This window comes from Bos javanicus, chromosome 11 (assembly GCF_032452875.1).
Source record: "Bos javanicus breed banteng chromosome 11, ARS-OSU_banteng_1.0, whole genome shotgun sequence".
Taxonomy (NCBI): domain Eukaryota; kingdom Metazoa; phylum Chordata; class Mammalia; order Artiodactyla; family Bovidae; genus Bos; species Bos javanicus.
The window spans coordinates 12,085,882-12,113,823 of record NC_083878.1 but is presented as its reverse complement, the minus strand read 5'-3'; the positions used below and the strand labels follow the sequence as shown (position 1 = coordinate 12,113,823).

At 36.5% G+C, this 27,942-nt stretch overlaps 1 protein-coding gene across 4 annotated transcripts in view; it reads right to left on the bottom strand.

The window, feature by feature from the left end:
* Nucleotides 1-27,942, bottom strand: part of EXOC6B (exocyst complex component 6B) — a 765,919-nt gene that overhangs the window by 431,661 nt on the left and 306,316 nt on the right. For all 4 annotated transcript variants that reach the window (XR_009739314.1, XM_061431936.1, XM_061431937.1 and 1 more), the window contains exons 7-8: nucleotides 26,111-26,287; nucleotides 1,017-1,085 (exon numbers count right to left, since the gene is read on the bottom strand). Coding sequence is in view for 3 of the 4 variants with exons in the window: in XM_061431936.1 (XP_061287920.1) it covers nucleotides 1,017-1,085; nucleotides 26,111-26,287 (246 nt within the window). In the remaining variant the exon portion in view is untranslated. The remainder of the gene's footprint in view (nucleotides 1-1,016; nucleotides 1,086-26,110; nucleotides 26,288-27,942) is intronic.

The window sequence follows — 27,942 nt, the reverse complement described above, 5'->3', positions numbered from 1 at the left end:
GGTGCCATTGCCTTCTCCAGGGATCTTCCTGACCCAGGGATGGAACTCAGGTCTCCTGCATTGCAGGCAGACACTTTACCCTCTGAGCCACCAGGGAAGCTCTCAAGCTACTGGAGGTTACCAAAAACACTTCAGGCTATAAAGTCCACCCAAACTATCTGGAGTAATGATACTTTGGTAAATATATAAGGAAAGAATATGGATAACACACTAGGCAATAAGACATATTCAAATAGACTGAAAACCTGATAGAAGATTCACTGAATTTTGCTATAAAATGTATTGATAATGGACTTTTCTAATCAATTTGTCTTTGATGATACTTTAGAATTTAATCTTTTTACTGATTGTATGTATCTGTGTGTCTGCATGTAGGTATATTACCATGAAGGATAAAGCGCCTTTCTTAGAATGACATTGATATCCACAGTATTTCTCCTCAGAGAAGTTCCTCTTTCCATATGTGTTACATGACAAAGGAGTAATTACCATCAGGAATAAAAAATCTTATTTTAATATTTGAAGATAGGCTATTGTTATATGAATAACACATTTTTAAATTAACAGTAGAAATTCAAATTTGTGTGTCACTATTTTTAGCTATAATCTAATAATCTGTTGATGACTGACAGAAATTAATGTTACTAGTTACCACATATGACATGGCAAAGATAAATAAAAGATTCAGGAAGAAATGAAAAGATTATTTTTTAATAAATGATATTCCTTTAAAAAAGGAGAAGGGAGCTGCAGAGGATGAGATGGTTAAACAGAATCACTGATTCAACAGACATGAATTTGAGCAAACTCTGGGAGATAGTGGAGGACAGAGGAGCCTGGTGTGCTACAGTCCATGGGGTCTCAAGAGTCAGACATGACTTAGTGACTGAATAACAATAACAATTCCTTAATAATAGTTTCTTATTCCTTAATAATAATAAGAAAAACTATCAAATATGAGAAAGCAGAGATTTGAATTCAATGTAAAGTTTTATTAGGCAAAGCCAAAGACTCACCAAGACAGAATATATGTGTAGACATCGATAAACAGGAGAGAAATCAACCAAATCTTGGGCGCCAGGTACCTGCAAAACAACCAAAATTGTCACAAAATATTCAAACAAAGCTATAAAGAGCAATAGCACTCATTTTTAATACTAAAGTGTTAAAACAAAACAAAGTATGCTTCAAGAAACCTAGTTTTAGCATTTCAGTCATAGATTAAAAAACAGTGAGGCTATCACCAAGGTTGGGACACAGAACTGAAGAACAGATAACAGAGAAGAGTAACAGGTGTCTCTGGTCTTGCATATGCTTTTAGAGATACACTTGGAGACTGCAGAAAAAAAGCAGGAAAGGGCATTAGAATCTGTGAATATTTAAGACTGCATGCAGTCAAATACAGAAATACTCCAAGAAGAGAGGGGAGATGATATTTTTAAAAATAAGATAATGAATAGAAAAATCAAATCTAGAGTATCAACAAATTATAGTATGAAAAATGCATACAGATTAATCCTAGACATCAAACAAGGAAAGTAAAACAAAAAACTAGAACTGCAATACAGTCACAGTGCTAAAACTGATGCATTACAATTGTGATGATGAATAAGTCACAATGTTCTTTGACCTCAATTTCCTCATCTGAAAAAGAAAAATATTAGTTGACCTAAATAAATTTAATAAGAATAAAAGGAAACACTAGAAAGCAAGTATTAAGCAAAACAGAACAAAAAAGAAAAGACACAACTACATGAAGAAATACAGCAGTCAAAATATAGACTAAAATAAAAACTAAAGACTAAATAAAGACAAAGACTAAAGTTTTTAGTACAACACTAGTAACTGTAATTCATCTGAATACGAGCAGCAGGCACATCTAAATTGGATTGGGCTGATTCATGATTATAAAGTCAGTTTCCTTTACTTCATAAAAGTAAACCTCATATCTTCTTTGGGTGAACTGATTCTTCATCAAGATGCTGTTTCTAATGAAATCTATTCATCCTAATTCAATAGTATAATATCCACTTTCTTTTCCCTTCAAAACCATCACATGTCTCTATGTATTGGTTCAAATTTATTGACCATTCTGTTTATTTGCTTTGCATCCATGAGATCAGAAATTAAACCTCTATGTTTGGGAATCTCACTCAATATATTATGTATCTATAAGCACTCCAAACAAACGTTTTTGTGACTCCAAAGACTGATAAGGTGCTCAAGATCCTACACCATGGCCAAAGCACAGTTTTACTTAAAAAAAAAAAAATCTAGAAGAGTTAGTGAGCACTGCCAAATTACTAAGTAAAACATTTCATGGACAGGCACCATGTAGGTAAAGAAAAGTATGATTAAAAAGCATGTAAAAATTCTAACTTTAAGGATACAAATGGACATTCATTTTCATCTTAACACAACAAGGGGCAATAGGTGATCATTACAGGCCCTCTTCTTTAAAATGACTACGACATTAAGCACCTTTACAGTCGCTCCTCTTTGATTCTGAAGTGGAGATTTCAAGGAAATTTATTTTATTTTTCCGGAAAATCAGAGCCTACTAGTGAAAACTGTAGCTAAGTGAAAAACAACTTCAAAAGAAGAAATACAGAAAATTCCCATAAAATTATATTTACAATAGTATTTAAATTACCTAAAAATTACATGTGTACATGAAAAAGACAAGAACAGAAATGCATTAAAAAATTACTTTGATCTGTGTGGAAAATTAAACTTTTTCCTTTTATTTAGAATTAATGATTATAAAGTTATTTTTAGAAGTATATACCTTTAAAAATATTAAGAACATTCTACTTAATTTTAAACAACAAATTTAATCACAACTTTGTTTCTATGTTCTTCATACAGTTTATTTTGTTTTGCTTTGAACTCAAAGCCTTTCATTCAAAAGGAAACTGCTTCTAGCCATTGCTCAGTCAAAGTCTTAGCCCTTTCACATGTCAGACCCATCCTTAAAGAATGAACATCCCACCTTAGGGGACAATTTCCCAAGAAATCTGTGACAAATAACCTAATGGGGCCCTTTACTAATGGCATGGGAAGACTGGTTTTTCTGGACCAACTTAAAAATAGATATAATTAGAGAAGAGACAAAGGCCTTTTCTGTCATCTCCACCAAATATTTACAACCAAATCTATTCTCTGTGAGGCTGTCTTGACATTCAGCTTCTAACTGTTTAAAGTACTCTGACGCAGGAGGGCTGTCAAGGGGGCTATTTCTTAGCCTCTGAAATCATAATCCAGTTAAGTCCTCCTAAGGACATGCTTTCCTGCCTTGAAGGTGGTACACAGAAATCAAGATAAAAAGGAGCAGAACAGGGCTTAAGTTCACAAACTTTACTTCCACCCTCCAAATAGTCTACTATTTAGAGATGATTTTTCCTTCATGCTCCCTTCTGTGAGGAACACTAGGAACACTGTGAGGAAACCAGAAGAGTGCTGTGAGGAGAAAGGTATGTAAAGCATGCACTGACTCATGTTGCTTTGAGCTAAATGTGTTTTCTCTGCTTCCACTAATGAAAAAGAATCACATCTACAGAAAGGTGAAGGGAGGAGAGCAACGTACACTGTACGTGAAGGAATGCTACATGTTTGGAAGGATAAGAAATGAACCTTCAAAAACCGAAATAAATGGGAGTGAGTACCAGAACAAAAGGCAGTGTTTTCTGACTCAAATAAATAGTCTGCCTCAAGGTCCACATTTTGCTCCCCATTTAAAATGCTAAATCTCTGTCGGAGCTGTCTTCATTCTTCTTCCCCTCAGTTGTCCCTCCCTCCCCTCAAGTTGCAAAGAATGATTCAAGCAGGTTTAGGTCTCAGCTGGGACAGAGGGAGGGGTCCAAGGACACTTTCCTAAGCTAACAATGACTGCCTTTAATGGTTTCTGTCTCCTAACAAAAGCCATGACTCCGTCTTTATCAGCTTCATCTAATTTTTCCTTTCCAAAGTAAATAACACAGCCCTTGCATTTTACACATGTCCAACTTTGACAAATCATTATCGACTAAGACTATAACTGATAAGAGATAACTTTGTGGTAGGACGCTGTCATTTCCTTTCATAAGGGCTTTCTTTCTGAGATACAGAAACATGATTAAAATAGTTAAACATTTCCTCTGCATGGCAGTCAGGAACTCAAGACATTAAGATACTGCAGTCTGTATTTTTCTAGTTCAAACAGATCTATCTTCATACCAACAGTAGTCACAAACAATGCACTTAAGATTATCCCACTTTTTTAACTAGTTGTTTTCCTTAAGAATTCACATGAAATAATTTCATCACCAAGGACAGCAGCTGCCTAATTCCCTATAGTTTCTGAAGAGAGTCCCTTCAAACCTCTTTATTGTCAGGAAGGACCAAATAGTAGGTAAAATTCTAGATTATGTAAATGAGAAATCCGGGCTTCCCAGGTGGTGCTAGTGGTAAAGAACCCGCTTGCCAATGAAAGAGGCATAAAAGACATGGGTTCAATTCCTGAGTCAGGAAGATCCCCTGGAGGAGGGCATGGTAATCCACTCCAGTATTCATGCCTAGAATCCCATGGACAGAGGAGCCTGGTGGGCTATAGTCCATAGGGTCGCAAGGAGTCAGACACACTGAAGTGACTTAACACACACACAACCAAGAAATGTATGCCTGAGAGCACACTATTTGTTGTTTTTCAGTCACTCAGTTATGTCCGACTCTTTGCAACCCCATGGACTGCAGTGCACCAGGTTTCCCTGTCCACCATCCACCAGACCTTGCTCAAACTCATGTTCATAGAGTTGGTGGTGCCATCCAACCATCTCATCCTCTGTCGTCCCTTTTTCCTCCTGCCTTCAATCTTTCCCAGCAACAGGGTCTTTTCTAATGAGTCAGCTCTTCGCATCAGGTGGCCAAAGTATTGGAGCTTCAGCTTCAGCATCAGTCCTTCCAATGAATAGACTGATTTTCTTTAGGACTGACTGGTTTGATCTCCTTGAAGCCCAAGGGACTCTCAAGAGCCTTCTTCAACACCACAGTTTAAAAGCATTAACTCTTCGACGCTCAGTCTTCTTTATGCTCCAACTCTCACATCCATATGTGACTACTGGAAAAACCACAGCTTTGACTCGATGGACCTTTGTTGGCAATGTAATGGCTCTGCTTTTTAATGAGCTTTCTAGGTTTGTCATAGCTTTTCTTCCAAGGAGCAAGCATCATTTAATTTCATGGCTGCAGTCACCATCTACAGTGATTTTGGAATCCAAGAAAATAAAGTCTATCACTGTTTCCACTGTTTCCCCATCCTTCTGTCATGAAGTGATAGGACCAGATGCCATGATTTTCATTTCCTGAATGTTGAAAAAATGTTAGCCAGTTTTTTCACTCTTCTTTTTCACTTTCATCAAGAGGTTCTTTTGTTCCTCTTCACTTTCTGCCATAAGGGTGGTGTTATCTGCATATCTGAAGTCACTGATATTTCTCCCACCAATCTTGATTTCAGCTTTCCTTCATCCAGCCCAGCATCTCACATGATGTACTCTGCATATAAGTTAAATAAGCAGGGTGACAACACACAGCCTTGACATACTCCTTTTCCAATTTTGAATCAGTCCATTGTTCCATGTCTGGTTCTAACTGTTGCTTCTTGACCTGCATACAGGTTTCTCAGGAGGCCGGTAAGGTGGCAGGTAAGGAGAGCACAATATAAATTATATAAATTAAGAGAGTGCTAGTGCTAAGTCGCTTCAATCATGTCCAATTCTATGCAATCCTATGGACCATAGCACTTAAGGCTCCTCTGTCCGTGGTATTCTACAGGCAAGAATCCTGGAGTGGATTGCCATTCCCTTCTCCAGGGGATTTTCCCAACCCAGGGATCGAACCTGTATCTCTTAAGTCTCCTACATTGGCAGGCAGGTTCTTTACCACTAACACCACTTGAGAAGCCCATGAAATTAAGAAAACTTGGATATATTTTAAATTAACAGATAATAATAAGCTGTTAAAATAATCTATGGATGACTGGCCTACCACATCCACAGAGAGATATCATCAAGGCAACAACTACATTCAACAATTATACATTCACATACCCACCAGAGATATGTGCCATTAGATACCAATCTATAAGGCTAATTTGACTGTTTCAATCTTATATACTTATGATAAAAATTAACAGCTTTAGTCAAAGCAATTATTCCTAATTATTGTGTATAGACTATTTGTTGTTAAATACCATTATATCCATCAATACACCAGCTGTCACATGATGCCACTACATAGATGGCAAAAAGAGTCTGGAGACAGAGGATATTGAAAAAAAGAAAAGCTAACCTTTCTATAAATAGGATTAATGAAAAGCACCTAGAAAAAAATAGTCTATGAACCTCTGTACACAACATACATTAGATAAGATATAAAGATTCAGAGGAGAAATGGGAATATTAGATATCAAGAAGAAAAGAAAGAGTATTTCTCATTATGAAAATTCTTGCAAAACATCAGGATTTGGTTTTATGATACGTTTTTCTTGTTTTCTAATATATCTTAGTTCAAGTCAAAGGAAATCTCTGAAAATGGAAAGGCTAGTGGATAAGTTAGTCTCATAAATGATAGGAAAATGATTTAGTTTTTTTAAAGGAGATTTTTATTTTAAAATAATGACACTCAAGCTTTATCAGATATATTCACTTAATAGTTTTATAACACAACCTTCCCCCTCAAAAAAAAGGAGTTAGAATTTAGCTCTCTCCATAACTTCAAAGACTCACTAGTGAACGGAGGTGGGGGAAAGAGTATCTGCAGGTAACAATCAGATAAATCTACCTGCTTTCCCTCTAAGTAGGCCCGGGAGATACACACACACACACACACACACACACATCATTTATCTTTTTCTCATGAACTCTTTCAAAGCAGGTGGACCTTCCAAAAAGAGTATGACAGAAGTTTGTAAAAAATGTAGATATGCTTCTCACTAATTATTTGGGTCATTCTTGATCTTAAAAATACTTTTTGATTACCACTTAACATAAAACAGAATTTTGGTACTTTGGTTTCTTGGTATTGATAAATGAATGTAGGGACTTGGTACCTATTTCTGAAAATTACTTGACTCTCAAGTTACTAAAATGTACCAGGTATGTTTCTCAAGAGAGAAAACAACAAATGATTAGCTAAAGGGGTACTGCCTTTGAATCCAGAAGATCAACTGTGACTGCCTATATTATGTCCAGAAGCCAAGAAGTACCTGGCAGACATTTTTTACCAGTGTGCATTTCTGAACTATTTGACTTACAAATTTCAGAGGAAAAAAAGGGTAAAATTCATTTGGACATAAGCTCTAATAGAGCTGGACTAACACCACAGACACACCAACAAACTAGAAGATAGGACTCTAAGTCACTAGGGTGAGTAAAAGGATAAAAAACATTCTAAGCCTTTGAACACTCAAGAATACCCTGACCAGAGCCCTACCCTAAAAGTACAGCATTTTTTTCTATTGAGCATCTCACAAATTACTCAACTTCTTCCTGAAAAATCCCTAAGTAGATTACCACTTAATTAATTCATGTTTGCACTAAACAGAAGAAAATCAGGAAAGATAACAGCATTTCTCCTTATTGAGGCATTACAAAAAACCTTGTGACCAAATCAAATGAGAGTCCTTTAAGAATTCTCTGCTTGAACCTGAACACTTAGGAAATAAAGATTGAACTGATCTTTATTTAACAATGGTCTACTGTATGCTAGGATTTCCCTCATAGCTCAGTCGGTAAAAAATCTGCCAGGTCTAGCAGACCTGGCTTCAATTCCTGGATTGGGAAGATCCCCTGGAGAAGGAAAGGGCAACCCACTCCAGTATTCTTGCCTGGAGAATCCCATGGACAGAGGAGCCTGGCAGGCTACAGTCCATGGGGTCGCAAGAGTCAGACATGACTTAGCAACTGGAGAGAGAGAGACTGTATGCTAAGAAACTCTAAACTATCAGGCAAAAAGGAAATTTAGCATGAATGTGGTATTAAATATAAAAGTTCTAAGGGGAGGAAAAGTTAAGCTGATCAAAAGTAGGTAGAATAAAATCTTAAAGAACTAATATCCCTAATATATAAGCAAATCATAAAAATTGAAGGGGAAAAAAAATCAGAAAAAAATGGGTAAAAAAACCAAACAGATAGCTTACTGGGGAAAAAAATACAAATGCCTCTCAAACTTCTCAGATACCACATTTCACCCATAGTAATAGGAATGCAAATTTAAAACTATACAGAGATACTATTTTTCATTTATGCAACTGGCAAAAAATAAAAAACTTAACAAAATTCTCCCTGAAAGAAGCTGTAAGAAAATAAGCATCTCATACATGGCTGGTAGTGGGGAGGTGCAGAAAATGGTTCAACCTCTATAGAGCAGAATTTCACATTATCCAACAAGACTACACATGCATTTATCCCTTGAATCAGCAATCTAGAAACCTACCCTGAAGAAACATCTCCAACTATATATAAAACAATTTTCAGGTTTGAGGGTTTACTATAAAACTTTTTTTTAAGTTTTAAGGTATTTTGCATAGAGGAAAATTCATCCTTTCTAGTGACAACTTTCTAGAACAACTTTATGTTCTAAAACAATCCATCTAATCCTATAATCACTGTCACAATCTAGATTTTAAAAGAAGGTTCCACCACCCCCAAAATTTCCGGCATGTCCCTCTGTAGTCAAATTACTCCATAATGTTCAGCCCTTGCCAAACACTGATCCATTTCCTGTCCCTAGAGTTTTGCCTTTTCAAGAATGTCATATAAAGAGACTCATACTGTACATAACCTTTGAATCTGGCTTCTTTCATTCAGCATAAAGTATCTGAGATTCATTTGTGTTGTTTCATGTATCTATAGTTTACTTCTTTTTACTTCAAAGTGACACTCTAATTATGGATATACCACGGTTCATTTTTATCTCTTCACTCACTGAAGAACACTTGGGTTGCTTCTACTTGCTGCAACATATGAATAAAGTTGCTATAAAAATTCAGGTAGATGTTACTGTGTAAACATAATGGGTAAATTCCTAGGAGTGAGACTGCTGGGTCACATGGTAAGTGTATGTTCAACTTTATAAATTCACTAACAGACTCTTTTCCAAACTGACTGAACCATTTTGCATTTTTACAGCAAATGCACAGCTGTCCTGCACCCTGCCAGTACCTGGTATTGTTAGTATTTTGTTGAGCTAATTAAAATAGCTCTATAACAGAAACACTATACTTTTACAGGAAAAGATTAGAAATCATTAAATTCCTACATACAGGAGATTAGCTGAATAAACTGTGGTACATTCAAAAATGGAGTACAATTTAGTAGTAAAAATAGAATGAGAACGATTTCCAGGAACTGATATAAAAATCATTATTTTCAGGATATATTTTCAAATGAAAAAACAAAGTACAAAACATATATATATGCATTATGCTGTTAATGTTATATAAGGTATGAGAAAGAGTATGTATACACGCCACAAACACAAACTCACAATATTGATTACTTACAAAGGGTGGGTAAGATCAGGAGGGAGAGATAAAGAGAAGAGTGGGATTTCAGTGAACATACTGTCTTATATAACTCTGCCTTTTGAACCATGTTCATATTTTATATAGTCAAAAAATTAAACTAATAAGGATAGGGAACCTCCAAAAATTACTCAAAAAGAAATCAATGAGCCTAAGAATATATAAATTGGATAATGAGCACACACGAGAAACTAAAATAGCCAACAAACATCTGAACAAAACATTTTGAACAATATAGCTCCACTGCATTTAAGATGAAAAGAACAGCAAAGAAATCTTGAACTTAGTAAGTTTACTACTTTTAGTGGTATAAGCATAGAAATTCTGAAACTATTTTGGGCATTATAATTAGGCAAATGAGTAAATATATTAATACTCTGGGAACCAGAATTCTCAGACACAAATATGCAACAGAAGAGGAAGAGCTATGATATCAGGTTTGAATTAGAAGCATCAGACTTAACTTACAATTTATAAAAATATCTCTGCCAGTGTAGTATGTATATTTCTTAATTCTGTCCACAAAAGGAGCACACCCAATGCCCGTATCTTGGTTTCTAAATACCGTTCTCCAGTAAAAGGAACAAGAAGTCTTTGACAAAACAGCTAATGCTGGGGCTGGGGCAAAACCTGGAGTGAACCCATCCTGTGCAAGACAATGAATGAGATGCTCAGAACTGACAGAGACACAGCAGAACACAATGGATGAGACTCAAGTTTGGAACAAATGGAGAATCAAAATGAAAGACAAGAATGGACTATAAGCAGCTGTATACTAAAAAAACATATAAGTGCCAACACGGAGACAAAAAAAAGGAAAGGGGGAAAAGTAAATTTCTTCTTTTAGAAGAATGCCAACAAATCAATGTGAATCAAATGGTAAAGATAGAAAAATCACTATTTTATAATCACCACAGTAATACATGATTCAGGAAAGAATCATCAATCAATTCTAAAACCAATAGGTGAAAAACAGTAGAGAAATCTGGTAGACACCACCTTAATCAACTGTGTACTTCCTGATATGATGCACTGAAAAGAACATAATACTTCTTTTGTAATATTCTTGCCAAAAATTATTAACCTGAATCTAATCATGGGGGTGTACCATATGTACCTAAATACAAGAACATTAAAGGAGAATAAATATACATAAAAATTAAATGCAACATGTGATACATGTCTACATATGATTGCAGGAAAAAAATGAAAGAAAAAACTGCTATAATATTGGGACAACTGGGAAAATTTGTATATAAGTTATATATTAAATTCCTGACTGTGATTATTTTATTGTGATAATGTGGAAGGATGTCATTCTCAGAAAACAAGTCAATGTACTGAGAGTTCAAATATGATGTTTAAAATATACCACTTTCTTTCAAATGACAGATTTAACAGGGACAGTGGGGAAGAATGAAGAATAAAATTGACTTTCAAAATCATTTTTCTGAGAGAAAAGGCTCTAAATTTAATAATGGAATATTAAGTGAAGAGTCTGTGTGTGTTTGTGTATGTGTATTCAATATATCACACTATATGTCAATTATACTTTAACTGACATGTAGCATATTTAATTAAAAATTCTTATAAATAAGTAAAAGATAAATAAGTACAGAAGAGGTGAGATTCAACTACTTCTCATGGAAAAGTAGAATTTGGTATTACAGACACGGAATGGGGGAAAGTACATTCCCTATTCGGGGTTAATAGCAACTTCGCACATAGTTAAAGCGGTGGCTGAAAAAGCAACAAGTACATAAAGTAGATATTCAAGAAGACCTGAAAAGATAGGTAAACCTTGATAATTAAGGCAAAAATTTTCAAAACAAAACTTTTATACTATCAGAAAAAGAAAAAAAATTTAAGATCCTAAATCAATGTAAGCCATAATAAATTTTTGCCAATGGATAGACTTAAAAGATCAAACACTAGGAATGAGAAAAGCAAAATAGAATACCTAAAGCATGTCACACTGCTTTCATTCAACTCTGTCAACTGTCTTTATTGCCTTTATTGCCACTTGTTTATAAATATAGGTACTTACTTTTCGTTTGACTACATTTATCCTTAGCAGACCAGTTTTCATCAAGAACAGAAATGCAAAATGCAAAGCCAGCAGGGGTTAGTGGATACAGGGAATCAGCAAAGCAGGCCAGCACATTAAAGTGTATTCTCTTAACAGATATACTGGACTACTACTCATTTTTACAATTAACTATATTGTCATTATTTTTTCCCAAACATGTGGTCCTGACAGTATATCTTCCATTTTCCTATTTTTATTACACACTTGTTAAAAGCAATAATATATTTCCCTCAGCACCTGCACAAATAAGATGAGAAACAGCAATATCCAACATGCAGACACAACAGGGATTGTGGATTAGTGGAAAACCATATCCTTTGTAGCAACCTTGCAGTTTACATAACTAACAGTATGTAAACAAATTAAGAAAAGTAACAAACAAACTAGAATATGAGATGTGCCAGAAATGTGGCAACAATGAAGTATTCTAAGAATGCAGAAGCTCTAAGTAACCTTAGGACAAAGCAGAAATCATAGGCCCTGCTTCTTCAAACTATGTCTTACTCAATATTGCTTTATTTCAATAGATTTTTGTTTGTTTGTTTACAATAGATGGTATCATTACCATTTTTTGGTACATTATCAAAAATATATCAAGATATATTTCATCTTTATTGCAAAAAAAAGCACAGTCAGAATGCTACAATGTTAACTATTATATACTGGTAGGATTGTAAGTGCCAAGCACTATGACAAAACATTATATAAATTACTTCAGTCAATCCTCACAACAACCCTACTCTCTGTAGGTATTACTGGCCACTTTTTCACAAATAATATATCATCTTAAATGGTTCTTTGCACTCTATCTTCCAATATTTCAAAAATAATATTTCTGATGACTCTAATACATTCTCAAACTAAACTGTTCACTACTTCTAAAGATTTTTAAAGTTCTGTCTAGACATTTAGAAATAAGCAATAACATCTGAATATACCACAGTAAGATATAAAGATTCAAAACAAATTTCTAACATCAAAACCAGGCCGGACAAGTGCACCACTCTCCACTCTCCCCACAAAGCAGCGAAGGTCCCATCACAACTGGAGGGCATGCATGGTCCACATGAGGGACAGCCTGTGAGCACCTGGTTCTGGTGGCCAGGGAAGACTGTGCTTCCAGGCCACACGGATCATAACTTATAAAGCACACTCCTTTAAGACTGAGAGAGACAGCTGTTTCACCTAACACATTTAGACAAACAGAGAGTCCGGCTAAACGAAGAGACAAAGGAACATATTCCAAAACCAAAGAAGGAGACATATGCCCTGAAACAGACCTTGATGAAACAGAGATAAGCAACCAACCTGATAAAGAGTTTAAAGTAACAGTCATAAAGATATTCACCAAACTCAGGAGTAGAATGAATAAATACAGTGAAATCCTCAACAAAAAGATAGAAAATATAAGAAACTACTAAACAGCAGTTGTAACTCACTGAAAAATACACTTTGGGGATTCAACAGCAGATTGGATTAAAATATAAGAAAGAATCAATGAGCTGGAAGAAAAACATGGACATCACCTGGAAAAAGGTGAAAAATGAAAAAAAAATCTTAAAAAAAAAAGTGAATATACCTCAAGGGATATCTGAGACAACATTAAGTGGAATTATGTTCACATTATAGAAGTTTCAGAAGGGAAAGATAAGAGAAAGGGTCAGAAAACTTAGAAAAGGGTCAGAAAAAATAATGGCTGAAAAACTTGCCCAAGCTGGGGAAGGAAACAGACATCCAGGTCTAGAAGTCAAGAGACTTCCAAGAAAGATGACACCAAGGAGAAGCACACCAAGACACATTATAATTAAAATGGTAAGAGTAAGGACTAAGAGAGAACTCTAACAGCAATAAGAGAAAAACAACTTCATTCATTCATTCATTTCAGTCGCTCAGTCGTGTCTGACTCTTTGTGACCCCATGAACCACAGCATACCAGGCCTCCCTGTCCATCACCAACTTTCGGAGTTCACTCAAACTTATGTCCATTGAGTCAGTGATGCCGTCCAACCATCTCATCCTCTGTCGTCCCCTTCTCCTCCTGCCCTCGATCTTTCCCATCATCAGGGTCTTTTCAAATGAGTCAGCTCTTCACATCAGGTGGCCAAAGTATTGGAGCTTCAGCTTCAACATCAGTCCTTCCAATGAACAACCAGGATGGACCTCCTTTAGGATGGACTGGTTGAATCTCCTTGCAGTCCAAGGGACTCTCAAAAGTCTTCTCCAACACCACAGTTCAAAAACATCAATTCTTCGGCACTCAGCTTTCTTTATAGTCCAACTCTCACATCCATACGTGACTACTGGAAAAAACATAGCCTTGACTAGACGGACCATTGTTGACAAAGTAATGTCTCTGCTTTTGAATATGCTATCTAGGTTGGTCATAACTTTCCTTCCAAGGAGCAAGCGTCTTTTAATTTCATGGCTGCAATAACCATCTGCAGTGATTTTGGAGCCCAAAAAAGGAAAGTCTGACACTGTTTCTACTGTTTTCCCATCTATTTCCCATGAAGTGATGGGACCAGATGCCATGATCTTTGAGCTTTAAGCCAACTTTTTCACTTTCATCAAGAGGCTCTTTAGTTCTTCTTCACTTTCTGCCATAAGGGTGGTGTCATCTGCATATCTAAGGTTATTGATATTTCTCCCGGCAATCTTGATTTCAGCTTGTGCTTCTTCCAGCCCAGCATTTCTCATGATGTACTCTGCATAGAAGTTAAATAAGCAGAGTGACAATATACAGCCTTGATGTACTCCTTTTCCTATTTGGAACCAGTCTGTTGTTCCATGTCCAGTTCTAACTGTTGCTTCCTGACCTGCATATAGGTTTGGTATTCCCATCTCTTTCAGAATTTTCCACAGTTTAAAACTTATTATATTAAAAAAAAAATCTTTATAAAGCTTCCAGCAGATTTATCAGAAGAAACTCAACAGGCCATAAGTGAGTGGCATGGCATATTCAAATTGCTAAAAGGAAAATTTTTCCAACCAGTATTACTCTAATCGGCAAGTTTTTCATTCAAAATTAAAGATGAGGTAAAGGTTTTCCAAATAAGCAAAAGCTCAAGAAGTTAACTTCCTTGGTGGCTCATACTGTGAAGAATCTGCCTGCAATACAGGAGACCTGGGTTTGATCCCTGGGTTGGGAAGATCCCCTAGAGGAGGGCATGGCTACCAGTATTCTTGGCTGGAGAATCCCCAAGGACAGAGGAGCCTGGAGGGCTACAATCCACGGGGGTCACAAAGAGTCGGACACAAATGAGCAACTAAGCACAGCACGGCAAAGAAGTTTATCAACACTAAAGTGGACTTACAAGAAATGTTACAGGGAATTCCCTAAGTTGAAAAAAAAACAACACTAACTGATAAGAAGAAAACACAGGAAAGTAAAAATCTCATGGGAAAACGTAAGCAACATACACCCTGAGGAAACCAGAACTGAAAGCAATACATGTACCCTAATGTTCACTGCAGCACTATTTACAGTTGCTAGGACATGGAAACAACCTAGATGTCCATCGGCAGATGAATGGACAAGGAAGTTGTGGTGCATACACACAGTGGAATATTACTCAGCTACAAAAAGGAATGCATCTGAGACAGTTCTAATGAGGTGGATGAACCTGGAGCTTAATATACAGAGTGAAGCAAGTCAGAAAGAGAAAGACAAATACTGATATTTATACATATATATGGTATTCAGGGGAGAAGGCAATGGCACCCCACTCCAGTACTCTTGCCTGGAAAATCCCATGGATGGAGGAGCCTGGTAGGCTCCAGTCCATGGGGTCGCTAAGAGTCGGGCACGACTGAACGGCTTCACTTTCACTTTTCACTTTCATGAATTGGAGAGGAAAACAGCAACCCACTCCAGTATTCTTGCCTGGAGAATCCCAGGGACAGAGGAACCTGGTGGGCTGCTGTCTATGGGGTCGTACAGAGTTGGACACGACTGAAGCAACTTAGCAGTAGCAACAGCATGGAATTTAGGAAAACAGTACCAATGATCCTACATGCAAGACACGGACGTAAAGAACAGACTTTTGGACTCAGTGGAAGAAGGGGAGAATGGGATGACTTGAGAGAATAGCATTAAAACCTGGACATTACTATATGTAAAACAGATGGCCAGTGCAAGATTGATACATGAAGCAGGTAGCCAAAGCCAGTGGTCTGGGACAACCCAGAGGGATAGAGTCGGGAGGGAGGTCAGAGGGAGGTTCAGGATGTGGGCGACACATGTATACCTGTGGCCAATTCATGCTGATGTATGGCAAAAATCATCACAACACTGTAAAGCAATTATCCTCCAATTAAAATAAATTAATTAATTAAAAATTTTAAAAAAGAAGGTAGCCAATCAAGCACTTATAAAACTACCATAAAGCTTAAGAGACAAAAGAAGTAAACTTAGCTAAAAAAAATACAATAATTTTCTAAGGAAACATAAATAAAAAGATGCAAAATGTGACATCAAAAACATAAAATTTGGTGGGGGTAGTAAAAATTTAGAATTGTGGAATGTACCCAATACATATATAATTATGACTGATTTGTGCTGTTATATGGTAGAAATTAACACAACATTGTAAAGCAATTTTCCTCCAATTAAAAAAGAAATTAAATGAATAAACTTAAGAAGATTGAGATCATATTAAGCATTTTTCACAGTCACAACACTATGAAAACAGAAATCAATTACAAGAAGAAAACTGAACCAAAAAACCAATAAAAATGTGGGAATTAAGCAATATGCTACCAAACAACCAGTGGGTCATTGAAGAAATCAAAAGTAAAATTTAAAAAAATACCTAGAGACAAAGAAAAATGGAAATATTACATACTGAAGTCTTTAAGATGCAGCAAATGTAGTTCTCAGAGGGAAGTCAACAGCAGTCCAGGACTACTTCAAGAAATAATAGAAATCTAATTTTAATGCTAAGGAACTAGAAAAAGAAGAACAAATCAAAGTCCAAAGTTAGTAGATAAAAGAAAATAATAAGATCAGTGCAGAAATAAATGAAATAGAAATTAAAAAGACAAATGTTCAGTCACTAAGTCATACCAGACTCCTTGAAACCCCATAAACTGCAGCACACCAGGCTTCCCTGTCCTTCACTATCTCCTGGAGTTTGCTCAAACTCATGTCCATTGAGTCAGTGATGCTGACCATCCAACTATCTCATTCTCTGAAATAACATGATCTACTGGAAAAGGGAATGGTAAACCCTTCAATATTCTTGCCCTGAGAACGCCATGAACAGTATGTAAAGGCAAAAAGACAATAGAAAACTAAGAGGTGGTTCTTTAAGAAGAAAAATAAAATTGACAAGCCTTTAGACAAAGCAAGAGGAGTCAAATAACATCAGGAATAAAGAGAAATTATAACTGATACCACAAAAACACAAAGAATGGTAAGAGAATATTATGAACAATAATATGCCAACAAATTGGACAGCCTAGAAGAAACAGATAAAACATATAGTCTACCAGGATGGAATAGTGAGGAAACAGAAAAGCTGAATGGACTGATTACTAGCAAGGAGACCGAATACTAATCAAAAACCTCCCAATAAACAAAAGGCCTAGACCAGATGGCTTCACTGGTGAATCATCCTAAATATTTGAAAAAGATTCAATACCTATCCTTCTCAAACTCAGGCACCCCAGGTGCTGCTAACAGTAAAGAACTGCCTACCAATGTACCAGACATAAGAGACAAGGGTTCAATCCTTGAGTCAGGAAGATCCTCTGGAGGAGAGCATGGCAACCCACTCCAGTATTCTTGCCTGGAGAATCTGGTGGATAGAGGCCCCAGCAGGCTATAGTCCATAGCGTTACAAACAGTCAGACATGACTGAAGTGACTTAGCATACATGCATGCTTCTCAAATTCTTCCCCCCACCCCCGCCAAAAAAAAAAAAAAATGAATAGGAAGGAATGCTTCCAAACACTTTTTATGATGCCATGATTACCCTGACACCAAAACCAGACAAGGACAACATCAAAAAGAAAACCTGTATACAGGCCAATATCCCTGATGAACATAGAGGTAAAAATCTTCAACAACATATTAACAAACTGAATTTGACAATACATTAAAAGGATTATACACCACAATCAAGTGGGATTTACTCCAGGGATCAAGGATGGTTCTACATCTAAAATCTATGTGATACATCACACTAACAAAATAAAGGAGAAACATATGATCATCTTAATGCAGAAAAAGCTTTTAATAAAATTCAAGGTTCATTTACCATAAAAACTCTCAATAACGTGGGTGTAGAGGGAATATGCCTGTGTGCTAAGTCGCTTCAGTCACATGTGACTCTTTGTGACCCTAGGGACCATACCCTGCCAGTCTCCTCTGTCCAAGGATAGAGGGAATATACTTCAACATACTAAAGGCCATATATGACAGACCCACAGCTAACACCATAGCCAACAGTGAAAAGCTTAATGTTATTCTTCTAAGATCAGAAATAAAACAAGGATGTCCACTCTCACCACTTTTCTTCAAAAAAGTATTCAAAGTCCTAGCTACAGCAATTAGGCAAGGCAATTAAATAAAAGCATCCAAATTAGAAACAAAGAAGTAAAACTGTCACGGTTTGCAGATGACATGATACTATATTTAGAAACCCCTAAAGACCCCACCAAAAAAAAAAAAAATCAGAACTAATCAATGAAATCAGCAAAGTTCCAGGATATTAAATCAATACACAGAAATCCATGGCATTTCCTGTAGCCTATCAGGGTCCTCCGTCCATGGGATTTCCCAGGCAAGAATGCTGGAGTGGATTGCCATTTCCTTCTCCAAGGGATCTTCCTGACCAAGGAAGCGAACCCAGGTCTCCTGCATTGCAGGCAAATGCTTTACCGTCTGAGCCACCAGGAAAGCATATACAACAGTAATGAAATATCAGAAAAAGAAATTAAGAAAACAATCCAACTTACAACTGCATCAAAAAGAATAAAATATCCAGGATTAAATTTAACCAAGGAGATAAAAGGCCTGTACACTGAAAACTCGAAGACTGATGAAAGAAATTAAAGAAGACTCAAGTAAGTGAAAAAACATTTCATGCTCAAGGAATAGAAGAGTTCAGTTCAGTTCAGTCGCTCAGTCGTGTCTGACTCTTTGCGGCCCCATGAATCGCAGCCAGGCCTCCCTGTCCATCACCATCTCCGGGAGTTCACTCAGACTCACATCCATCGAGTCAGTGATGCCATCAATCCAGCCATCTCATCCTCTGTCGTCCCCTTCTCCTCCTGCCCCCAATCCCTCCCAGCATCAGAGTCTTTTCCAATGAGTCAACTCTTCGCATGAGGTGGCCAAAGTACTGGAGTTTCAGCTTTAGCATCATTCCTTCCAAAGAAATCCCAGGGCTGATCTCCTTCAGAATGGACTGGTTGGATCTCTTTGCAGTCCAAGGGACTCTCAAGAGTCTTCTCCAACACCACAGTTCAAAAGCATCAATTCTTCGGCACTCAGCCTTCTTCACAATCCAACTCTCACATCCATAAATGACCACAGGAAAAACCATAGCCTTGACTAGACGGACCTTAGTTGGCAAAGTAATGTCTCTGCTTTTGAATATGCTATCTAGGTTGGACATAACTTTCCTTCGAGGAGTAAGCGTCTTTTAATTTCATGGCCACAGTCACCATCTGCAGTGATTTTGGAGCCCACAAAAATAAAGTCTGACACTGTTTCCACTGTTTCCCCATCTATTTCCCATGAAGTGATGGGACCGGATGCCATGATCTTTGTTTTCTGAATGTTGAGCTTTAAGCCAACTTTTTCACTCTCCACTTTTACCTTCATCAAGAGGCTTTTTAGTTCCTCTTTACTTTCTGCCATAAGGGTGGTGTCATATGCATATCTGAGGTTATTGATATTTCTCCTGGCAATCTTGATTCCAGCTTGTATTTCTTCCAGTCCAGCGTTTCCCATGATGTACTCTGCATATAAGTTAAATAAGCAGGGTGACAATACACAGCCTTAACACTGTTAAAATGTTCATAATATCCAAAACAATCTACAGATTCAATGAAAAATGAAAGTGAAATCATTCAGTCATGTCTGACTCTTTGCGATCCCATGGACTGTAGCCTACCAGGCTCCTCTGTTCATGGGATTTTCCAGGCAAAGGTACTGGAGTGGGTTGCCATTTCTTTCTCCAGGGGATCTTCCTGACCCAGGGATCAAACCCAGGTCTCCTTCATTGCAGGCAGATAAATCCCTATCAAAATTCCCCATGGAATATTTCACAGAACTAGAAAAAACAATTCTAAAGTCTGTATGGAACCACAAAAGATCCCAAATAGTCAAAACAATCTTGAAAAACAACAGAGCCAGAGAGACCATGATCGTGATTTCAAACTATACTACAAAGCTATAGTAATCAAAACAAAATGGCAGTGGCCCAAAAGCAGACACGCAGGCCAATGAAACATAATTAAGAGCCCAAAAACTATCTACGTATATGTGGACAGTTATCACATTACTGAACAGAGACATATGAAAACATCTTTTGTTACCCAAACATTATCGACCAGAGACTTTTCAATATTCACTTATATAACAAATCGCTGGCCACAGGCATTAGTTTCTGCAAAACTCTCCTGGTAAATAAAGAGTTAATTTATGATGAAGAAGCAAAGAATATATAATGCAATGGAAAAAGGACTGTCTCTTCAATAAATGGTGTTGGGAAATTGGACAGCTACAGACAGAGGGATGAAACCGAACCACTATCTTAAAGTACACACAAAAATTAGCACAAAACTGTTTAAAGACTTAAATGTAAGACCTGAAACCATAAAATTCCTGGAAAACAAACACAAGAGGTAATCTCATTGATTGCTGTCTTAGTGATGATTTTTGGATCTAACTCCAAAAGGAAGGGAAACAAAAGCAAAAGTAAACAAATGGGACTATATCAAACTAAGAAGCTTTTGCACAGCAAAGGAAATCATCATTAAAACAAAAAACAACCTACTGAATGGAAGAAGATGTTTGCAAATCACATATCTGATAAAGAGTTAATATTTAAAACATATATAGAACCCGCAACTCAACAACAAAAAATAAACAGTCCAATTTAAAAAATGGGAAAATAATATACAATTTTCTAAAGACATACAGGTGGCTAAAATCACATAAAAAGATGTTCAACATCACTATTTACTACAGAAATGCAAATAAAAGCCACAATATCATCTTACATCCATCAGAATGAAAAAGCTTTTGTTAAAGTTTTAACAAATGGCTTTAACTTTAACAAAAAGTTAAAAAATAACAAATACTGGAGAGGATATAGAGAAAAGGGAACACTCAAATATGGTTAGTGGGATTGTAAATTGGTGCAGCTATTATGAAAAACAGTACAGAGATTCCTCAAAAACTTAAGAATAGAACTACCATATTATCCAGGTATTGTAACTACTGGGTGTGTATATATATATATAAAGAATATGAAAACCTAATTCAAAAAGATATACGTACCCCTATGTTCACTTGAGGATTATTTACGATAGCCATTTGTACAACAGCCATAAGATAGGGGAAAATGTCCATTAATGGATAAGGAATGGATAAAAAAGATCTGGCATATAGGTAGATACTAATCAACTAGATAAAAACAATGAAATCTTGCCAACTGGGATGACATAGATGGAACTGAGGGTTATTATGCTGAGTGAAATATCAGAAATAAAAAGACAAATAATGTATGAATTCATTCATATGTGGAATATAAAACTAAATAAAATAAAAACAAACACATTGTTACAGGGAACAGACCAGTAGTCAACAGAGGGGAAGGGGCCTGGAGGAGGGCTTCAAGGCATTCAAGGGGTCAGCAGTATGTTGACAGAAGTGACCCTTTGGGGAGTGATCACTTTGTAATGTTACAGATCTCAAATTATAATGCCATATAATTGAAATATAAATACTTTTTAATTCTAAAATTCATACATACTTCCACTGAAAACTAAGTTCTTGGTAAAAAAATGGGCAAATACCAGCAGTTTATATAGTTCAACTTTATATATATATATGACAAGTTAAAATAAAAAACTTACATTAATTAAGGTGACCCTTTCATTAACTTAGACAAAAATAAAATACAAATAGGGAGAGAATTTACAGGGGAATAGTTTTCTTGCAACTAGCAATCAAGAGACTGACTTTGGCAGTCAGTTCAACATTTAATCATTTTTTTCATCCAAGATGACAACTTCCTACTGCGACTTCATCTTCAGGCTATTAAGTTTTTCATCCCCAGGCTATTAAGTTTTTCCTATGTCTGACACAAACTTTACTTCAGTTTAAAAATATACAATCTGTTTGCTATGTAGAAACCTCTTTTGCAGGTGTTCAGTTTTCCTTACCCATCTCATTCTATAGTCTACTATTATTATCAAACTAAAGACATAGTAAATAATGTACAAATGTCACTTGGCTCAAAAAATATATTAAGTATATTTTCACTAAAAACACAGGAAAGGGCAAAACGTTCTTCAGATATTGAAAAAAAATACCTAAACTGAACTATGTTAAATCAGAATTATAAAATTTCATTAAAAATAATGCTCTAATTTATTATGTGTGCATGCTAAGTTGCTTTAGTTGTGTCTGACTCTTTGAAACCCCATGGATTATAGCCCGCCAGGATCCTCTGTCCATGGATTTTTCAGACAAGAATACCAGAGTGGGTTCCCATGCCCCCCTCCAGGGGATCTTCTCAACCCAAAGACTGAACCTGCACTCTTACATCTCCTGCACTGGCAGGCAGGTTCTTCACACTAGTGCCACCTGGAAAGCAACAGATTTTAGAAAACAAAATACGACTTTCTATTCAAGTACTTTCTATTCAATAGCTATTTCAAATCCTAAAAGATGATGCTATGAAAATGCTGCACTCAATATGACAGCAAATTTGGAAAACTCAGCAGTGGCCACAGGACTGGAAAAGGTCAGTTTTCATTCCAATCCCAAAGAAAGGCAATGTCAAAGAATGCTCAAAATACCACACAATTGCACTCATCTCACACACTAGCAAAGTAATGCTCAAAATTCTCCAAGCCAGGCTTCGACAGTCCTTGAACTGTGAAGTTCCAGATGTTCAAGCTGGTTTTGGAAAAAGCAGAGGAAACAGAGATCAAATTGCCAATATCCGCTGGATTATCGAAAAAGTAAGAGAGTTCCAGAAAAACATCTATTTCTGCTTTACTGACTACACCAAAGCCTTTGACTACGTGGATCACCACAAACTGTGAAAAATTCTGAAAGAGATGGGCATACCAGACCACCTGATCTGCCTCTTGAGAAACCTATATGCAGGTTAGGAAGCAACAATTAGAACTGGATTTGGAACAACAGACAAGATCCAAATTGGGAAAGGAGTATGTCAAGGCTGTATATTGTCACCCTGCTTATTTAACTTATATGCAGAGCACATCATGAGAAATGCTGGACTGGATGAAGCACAAGCTGGAATCAAGATTGCCGGGAGAAATATCAATAACCTCAGATATGCAGATGACACCACACTTTTGGCAGAAAGTGAAGAGGAACTAAAAAGCCTCTTGATGAAAGTGAAAGAGGAGAGTGAACAAGTTGGCTTAAAACTCAACATTCAGAAAATTAAGATCATGGCATCTGGTCCCATCACTTCATGGTGAATAGATGGGGAAAACAATGGAAACAGTAAGAGACTTTATTTTGGGGGGCTCCAAAGTCACTGCAGCTGGTGATTGCAGCCATGAAATTAAAAGATGCTCCTTGGAAAAAAATTTATGACCAATCTAGACAGCATATTAAAAAGCAGAGACATTACTTTGTCAACAAAGGTCCATCTAGTGAAAGCTTTGGTTTTTCCGGTAGTCATCTATGGATATGAGAGTTGGACTACAAAGAAAGCTGAGTGCTGAAGAATTGATGCTTTTGTACTGTGGTGTTGGAGAAGACTCCTGAGAGTCCCTTGGACTGCAAGGAGATCCAACCAGTCCATCCTAAAGGAGATCAGTCCTGAGTGTTCATTGGAAGGATTGATGCTGAAGCTGAAACTCCAATACTTTGGCCACCTCATGCGAAGAGCTGACTCATTGGAAAAGACCCTGATGCTGAGAGGGATTGGGGGCAGGAGGAGAAGGGACGACAGAGGATAAGACGGTTGGACGGCATCACCAACTCAATGGACATGAGTTTGAGTAAGCTCCGGGAGTTGGTGATGGACAGGGAAGCCTGGCGTGCTGCAGTCCATGGGGTCGCAAAGAGTTGGACATGACTGAGCAACTGAACTGAACTGAACTGATTCAAGTACAGTATTCTTTGCTGGAAAAATGTTAGGACACATTAACGAAAAATCAGTAAGACACCTAAACATTCATGAATTTATTTGCTTTATGTACTAAAAATGCTTCCTCATGGTCCACTATAGCCTTGCAACTCAAAGTATGCCCAGGGACCAGAAGCACAGTTCTTAACTGGGAGTTTGTTAAATACGCTGACTTTCAGATTCACCCCCATCCTACACAATCAGAATCTGCATTTAATATGATTCCAAGTTGATTTCTATGCAAATTTAAGTTCAAGAAGCACTCTCTCTACAACACAGGTTCTTAACTTACGTCCTAGGGGCAACATTAGTTTCACAAATTCCCTAAAATTTTATACATAATTTTTTGTAAGTGAATGTACATAGATTTTACTGGGTAAAGCAGCAAAGTAAAGGGTAAAGTCCATATAGTTTATTAAACTGTCACAGAAAATATGACCTCCAAATAGATTAAGAACTACTCAATTCTATGCCACAGTTTAAAGTCAAAATATTTCAAAAACTATTTTTGCTACTCTCAATGAGGTCTGTTGAAGAATGACAAGAATGAAGGTCAGAACGTCACAGTGGGTCATGGAAGACCTTATCTGAAGAATTTATTCACACCATGCAAGAACTATGCCAAGAAACCAGTTTGGAGACATCTAAATAAATAATTCTCTACATGAGGTTTGAGATTAAGAATGTGCACTTGAAGAAGATTCAAACTGAGAAGTAAATAAATATAAGGTAGGATTTTTTTTTAAGATAGGATGCCATTAGATGACAGCAAAGTGCTGAATTCTTATTGTAAGAGCGCAATCAGCAAATCTCTAATACAAATTCTGTTTGATTTGGGATACATAACCATTTTAAAATGCTAACTTCCAAGTACATTCTTATAATACTTCCTTTATGAGGAACCCCAACATATTTTACTAGTCAGGCTTTCTTCATCTTCTCTGGACGTCAGAAGACAAAACAATGAAAAAATATGGAACAAAGATTAAAAAAGGACTTGCCCAGCATCTTCAGCGAGCTAACAATAAAGAATGGCTCATATCCAGCAGGCTCTCACTAATATATGAGAACTGTGTACATCTTTCATTCTTTCATCTTATCACATAACCCTCTCTTTGGGGTGTGTATTATCCAGGGGCATACACTATGTTTAACTTGTTTCCTTAAGCCATAGTGCCTGACAGAATTTAACTTCCTTAATGGGAATCTAAAATGTAAATTTAAAATGTTAACTGGACCTCATCCTGATCTTGATGCTTTATTTTACTGCTAATAAACTTCTTACTTGTGATGAGTCTAATCCCTGACAATCTGGTCTCCTGGGTGGATCCATATCCAACCATACGAGTCATTCCAAGCTAGAGAGAAAGCTAAAAAATACTCAGGGGATCAAGTTTTCTCTGCCCCGTTCTATTTCCATGGGTATCAGGGAAATGTCTGGTTTTTCCTTACCTCTATATCTTAGAATTATTAAAAGTTTTATTTTTAAAAATACATTAAATATACTTTTAACAACAAAGAAAGATATAAAAATATACTAGTTAAGCCACTTAATCTTATTCTTCACCTCAGAGTGTCACAGAATTAAGACAGCATGGACATGTCTCAAAATTCCCAGATACTCTATAATCATATATACATTTATTTCTTCTAGAAATATGTTCTCAACTTTCTGAAACCATTTAGTAATTTCAATCTGAACCATTTCTCAAGGCTAAGAAAGCTCTTTGTTTACACTCCACTGTTTAAAGTAACATCTTTTATTTGTCTCAAGTAATTTGTTCCAGCTTCAGCAGAGGTCATCTAGGTCTCTTTCTCTAGGTCAGGTAAACTCTATTCTTCCCTTAATGAAGTACTCAGTATACAACCAAAAACACTGAAACAAACAAACAAAAAATGGATGAGTATATTTAAAATATAAAGATTTAGAACCTAAGATATCTTAGTACATCTTCAGTTTCCTTAAATCAGGCACCATTTGTATTTTAAATGATCTTTAATATCCTGAAGATCACACAAGTTATGTTACATTGATAAATTCCTGATCACATCTCAAACACACTATATTTAAAGGAACAATAAGTTCACTGCCCCGGTTCAAATGTTAGTTACCTCTTCATCGTCTTCCTCATCTTCAACATCCAGAATTCCTGAATCCTGTTCAGACTTGGGGCTAGTGCTTTCTATTTCTGTATCAAAAATTGTATAAGCTTCTTTCTTAGATTTTCTCTTGCTACCTATCCTGGGTTGTTGCAAGATGATGTTATCCAGGTTTCTTTGTTGTTGTGCCTAGGATAGAAATAAATACACACAAATAAACAAACAAAAGAAGAAACAAAACTTAAGCATTCAAAGAACTTTTAATTTTGAATTAATTGGTATCAAAAGAAAATACAATGAAATGCCTTAAAATACATAAAGTTTTAGTACCAGAAATAAAACCAAACATATTAATGTAGCACATAGGAAAAAAAAAAAAAAGATAATCACTTAGTGAGAGCTAAGTCACTTCAGTCGTGTCCAACTCTTTGCAACCTCATGGACTGCAGCCCACCAGGCTCCTCTGTGCCAGGAATTCTCCAGGCAAGAATACTAGAGTGGGTTGCTATGGCCTCCTTCAGAGGGTCTTCCCAACCCAGAAATCGAACCACATCTCTTAAGTCTTCTGCATTGGAAGAGGGTTCTTTACCAATAGTGCCACCTGGGAAGATTTTCTAAATACACACACTGTCATCACAAAAATGAAATCTATTGATTTGCCAAGAGATTGGGGCTTCCCAGGTGGCACTAGGGGTAAAGAACCTACCCTCCAATGCAAGAGACGTAAGAGATGCGGGCCGGATTCCTGGGTCAGGAAAATTTCCCCAGAGGAGGGCATGGCAACCCACTCCAGTATTCTTGCCTGGAGAATCCCATGTACAGAGGAGCCAGGCAGTCTACAGTCCATAGGGTCACACTGAGTTGGACACGACTGAAATGACTTAGCATGGCACAGCAGCGAAGAGATTAGTGCAAATGACTAAATATTTATCTCTTAAAAGATAAGTGCTATACTAGAACCACTGTGGTTTGGAGAAAAGGGACAGGAGTCTTCAAGCTTAGGGTACTCTTAAAAACAGATATGTGGATATATGAGATCAATAAATTTTAATCAGGAGAATGAAATATCTTAATAGAGTAATATGAACTAATGAATCCAACAGAATTTCATGACCTTAGTCTGAGGAAATCAGAGTTTTAAGCATTTCTTTTTCTAAACTTTTATAGAAAAGTGTAATTCCCTCAGCTTAACAAAGTACACTCAAATAACAATGTGGTTTCCATACATCCAAAGAGGTGGAAAGTGTGACTATACAGAGTCAACATCAGAAGTTAGACCAAAGTATCAGAGCTGGAAGGGATCTTAATCACCACTCAGGAAATACACTGGAAGACAAAGGATTGTATGAGGCCACAAGGTTAGTAAGTGGTAAATCAGAAGCCCAAAGTGTGATCTCCTAAATTCCATATGAGTCATCTTCCCACTACACCAACAGTCCCATAAAGCATGACAAAAACAGTCCCCCAAAAAAGAGTTCTGCAGTCAAATAAATGTGAAACACTCCATGTTATGCAAACCTTCTTCTAGACATATGATGTATAATACATTAACAGAATAAAAACTGGGAAAAGTCCTATTTTAAGAAAAGTTATTTAACATGCTTTAATCCAGCATGTTCCAAAAGTGTTTCACAGTGGAACTTTTCTTTTTAAAAACAATAATGTTAATTCTTAGTATCATCCAAAGATATAAAGCTTAAGAAATGTGACTTCTCAGAATATGCATTCCTTAATCACTATATGATGTTTCTACTCAGCAACAAGTAGAAATTAACTCAAGAGAAAAACCAGAATCTCCAAATATTTTGAATGAGATTAAGAATTCTAGATAAATACTAAGTATA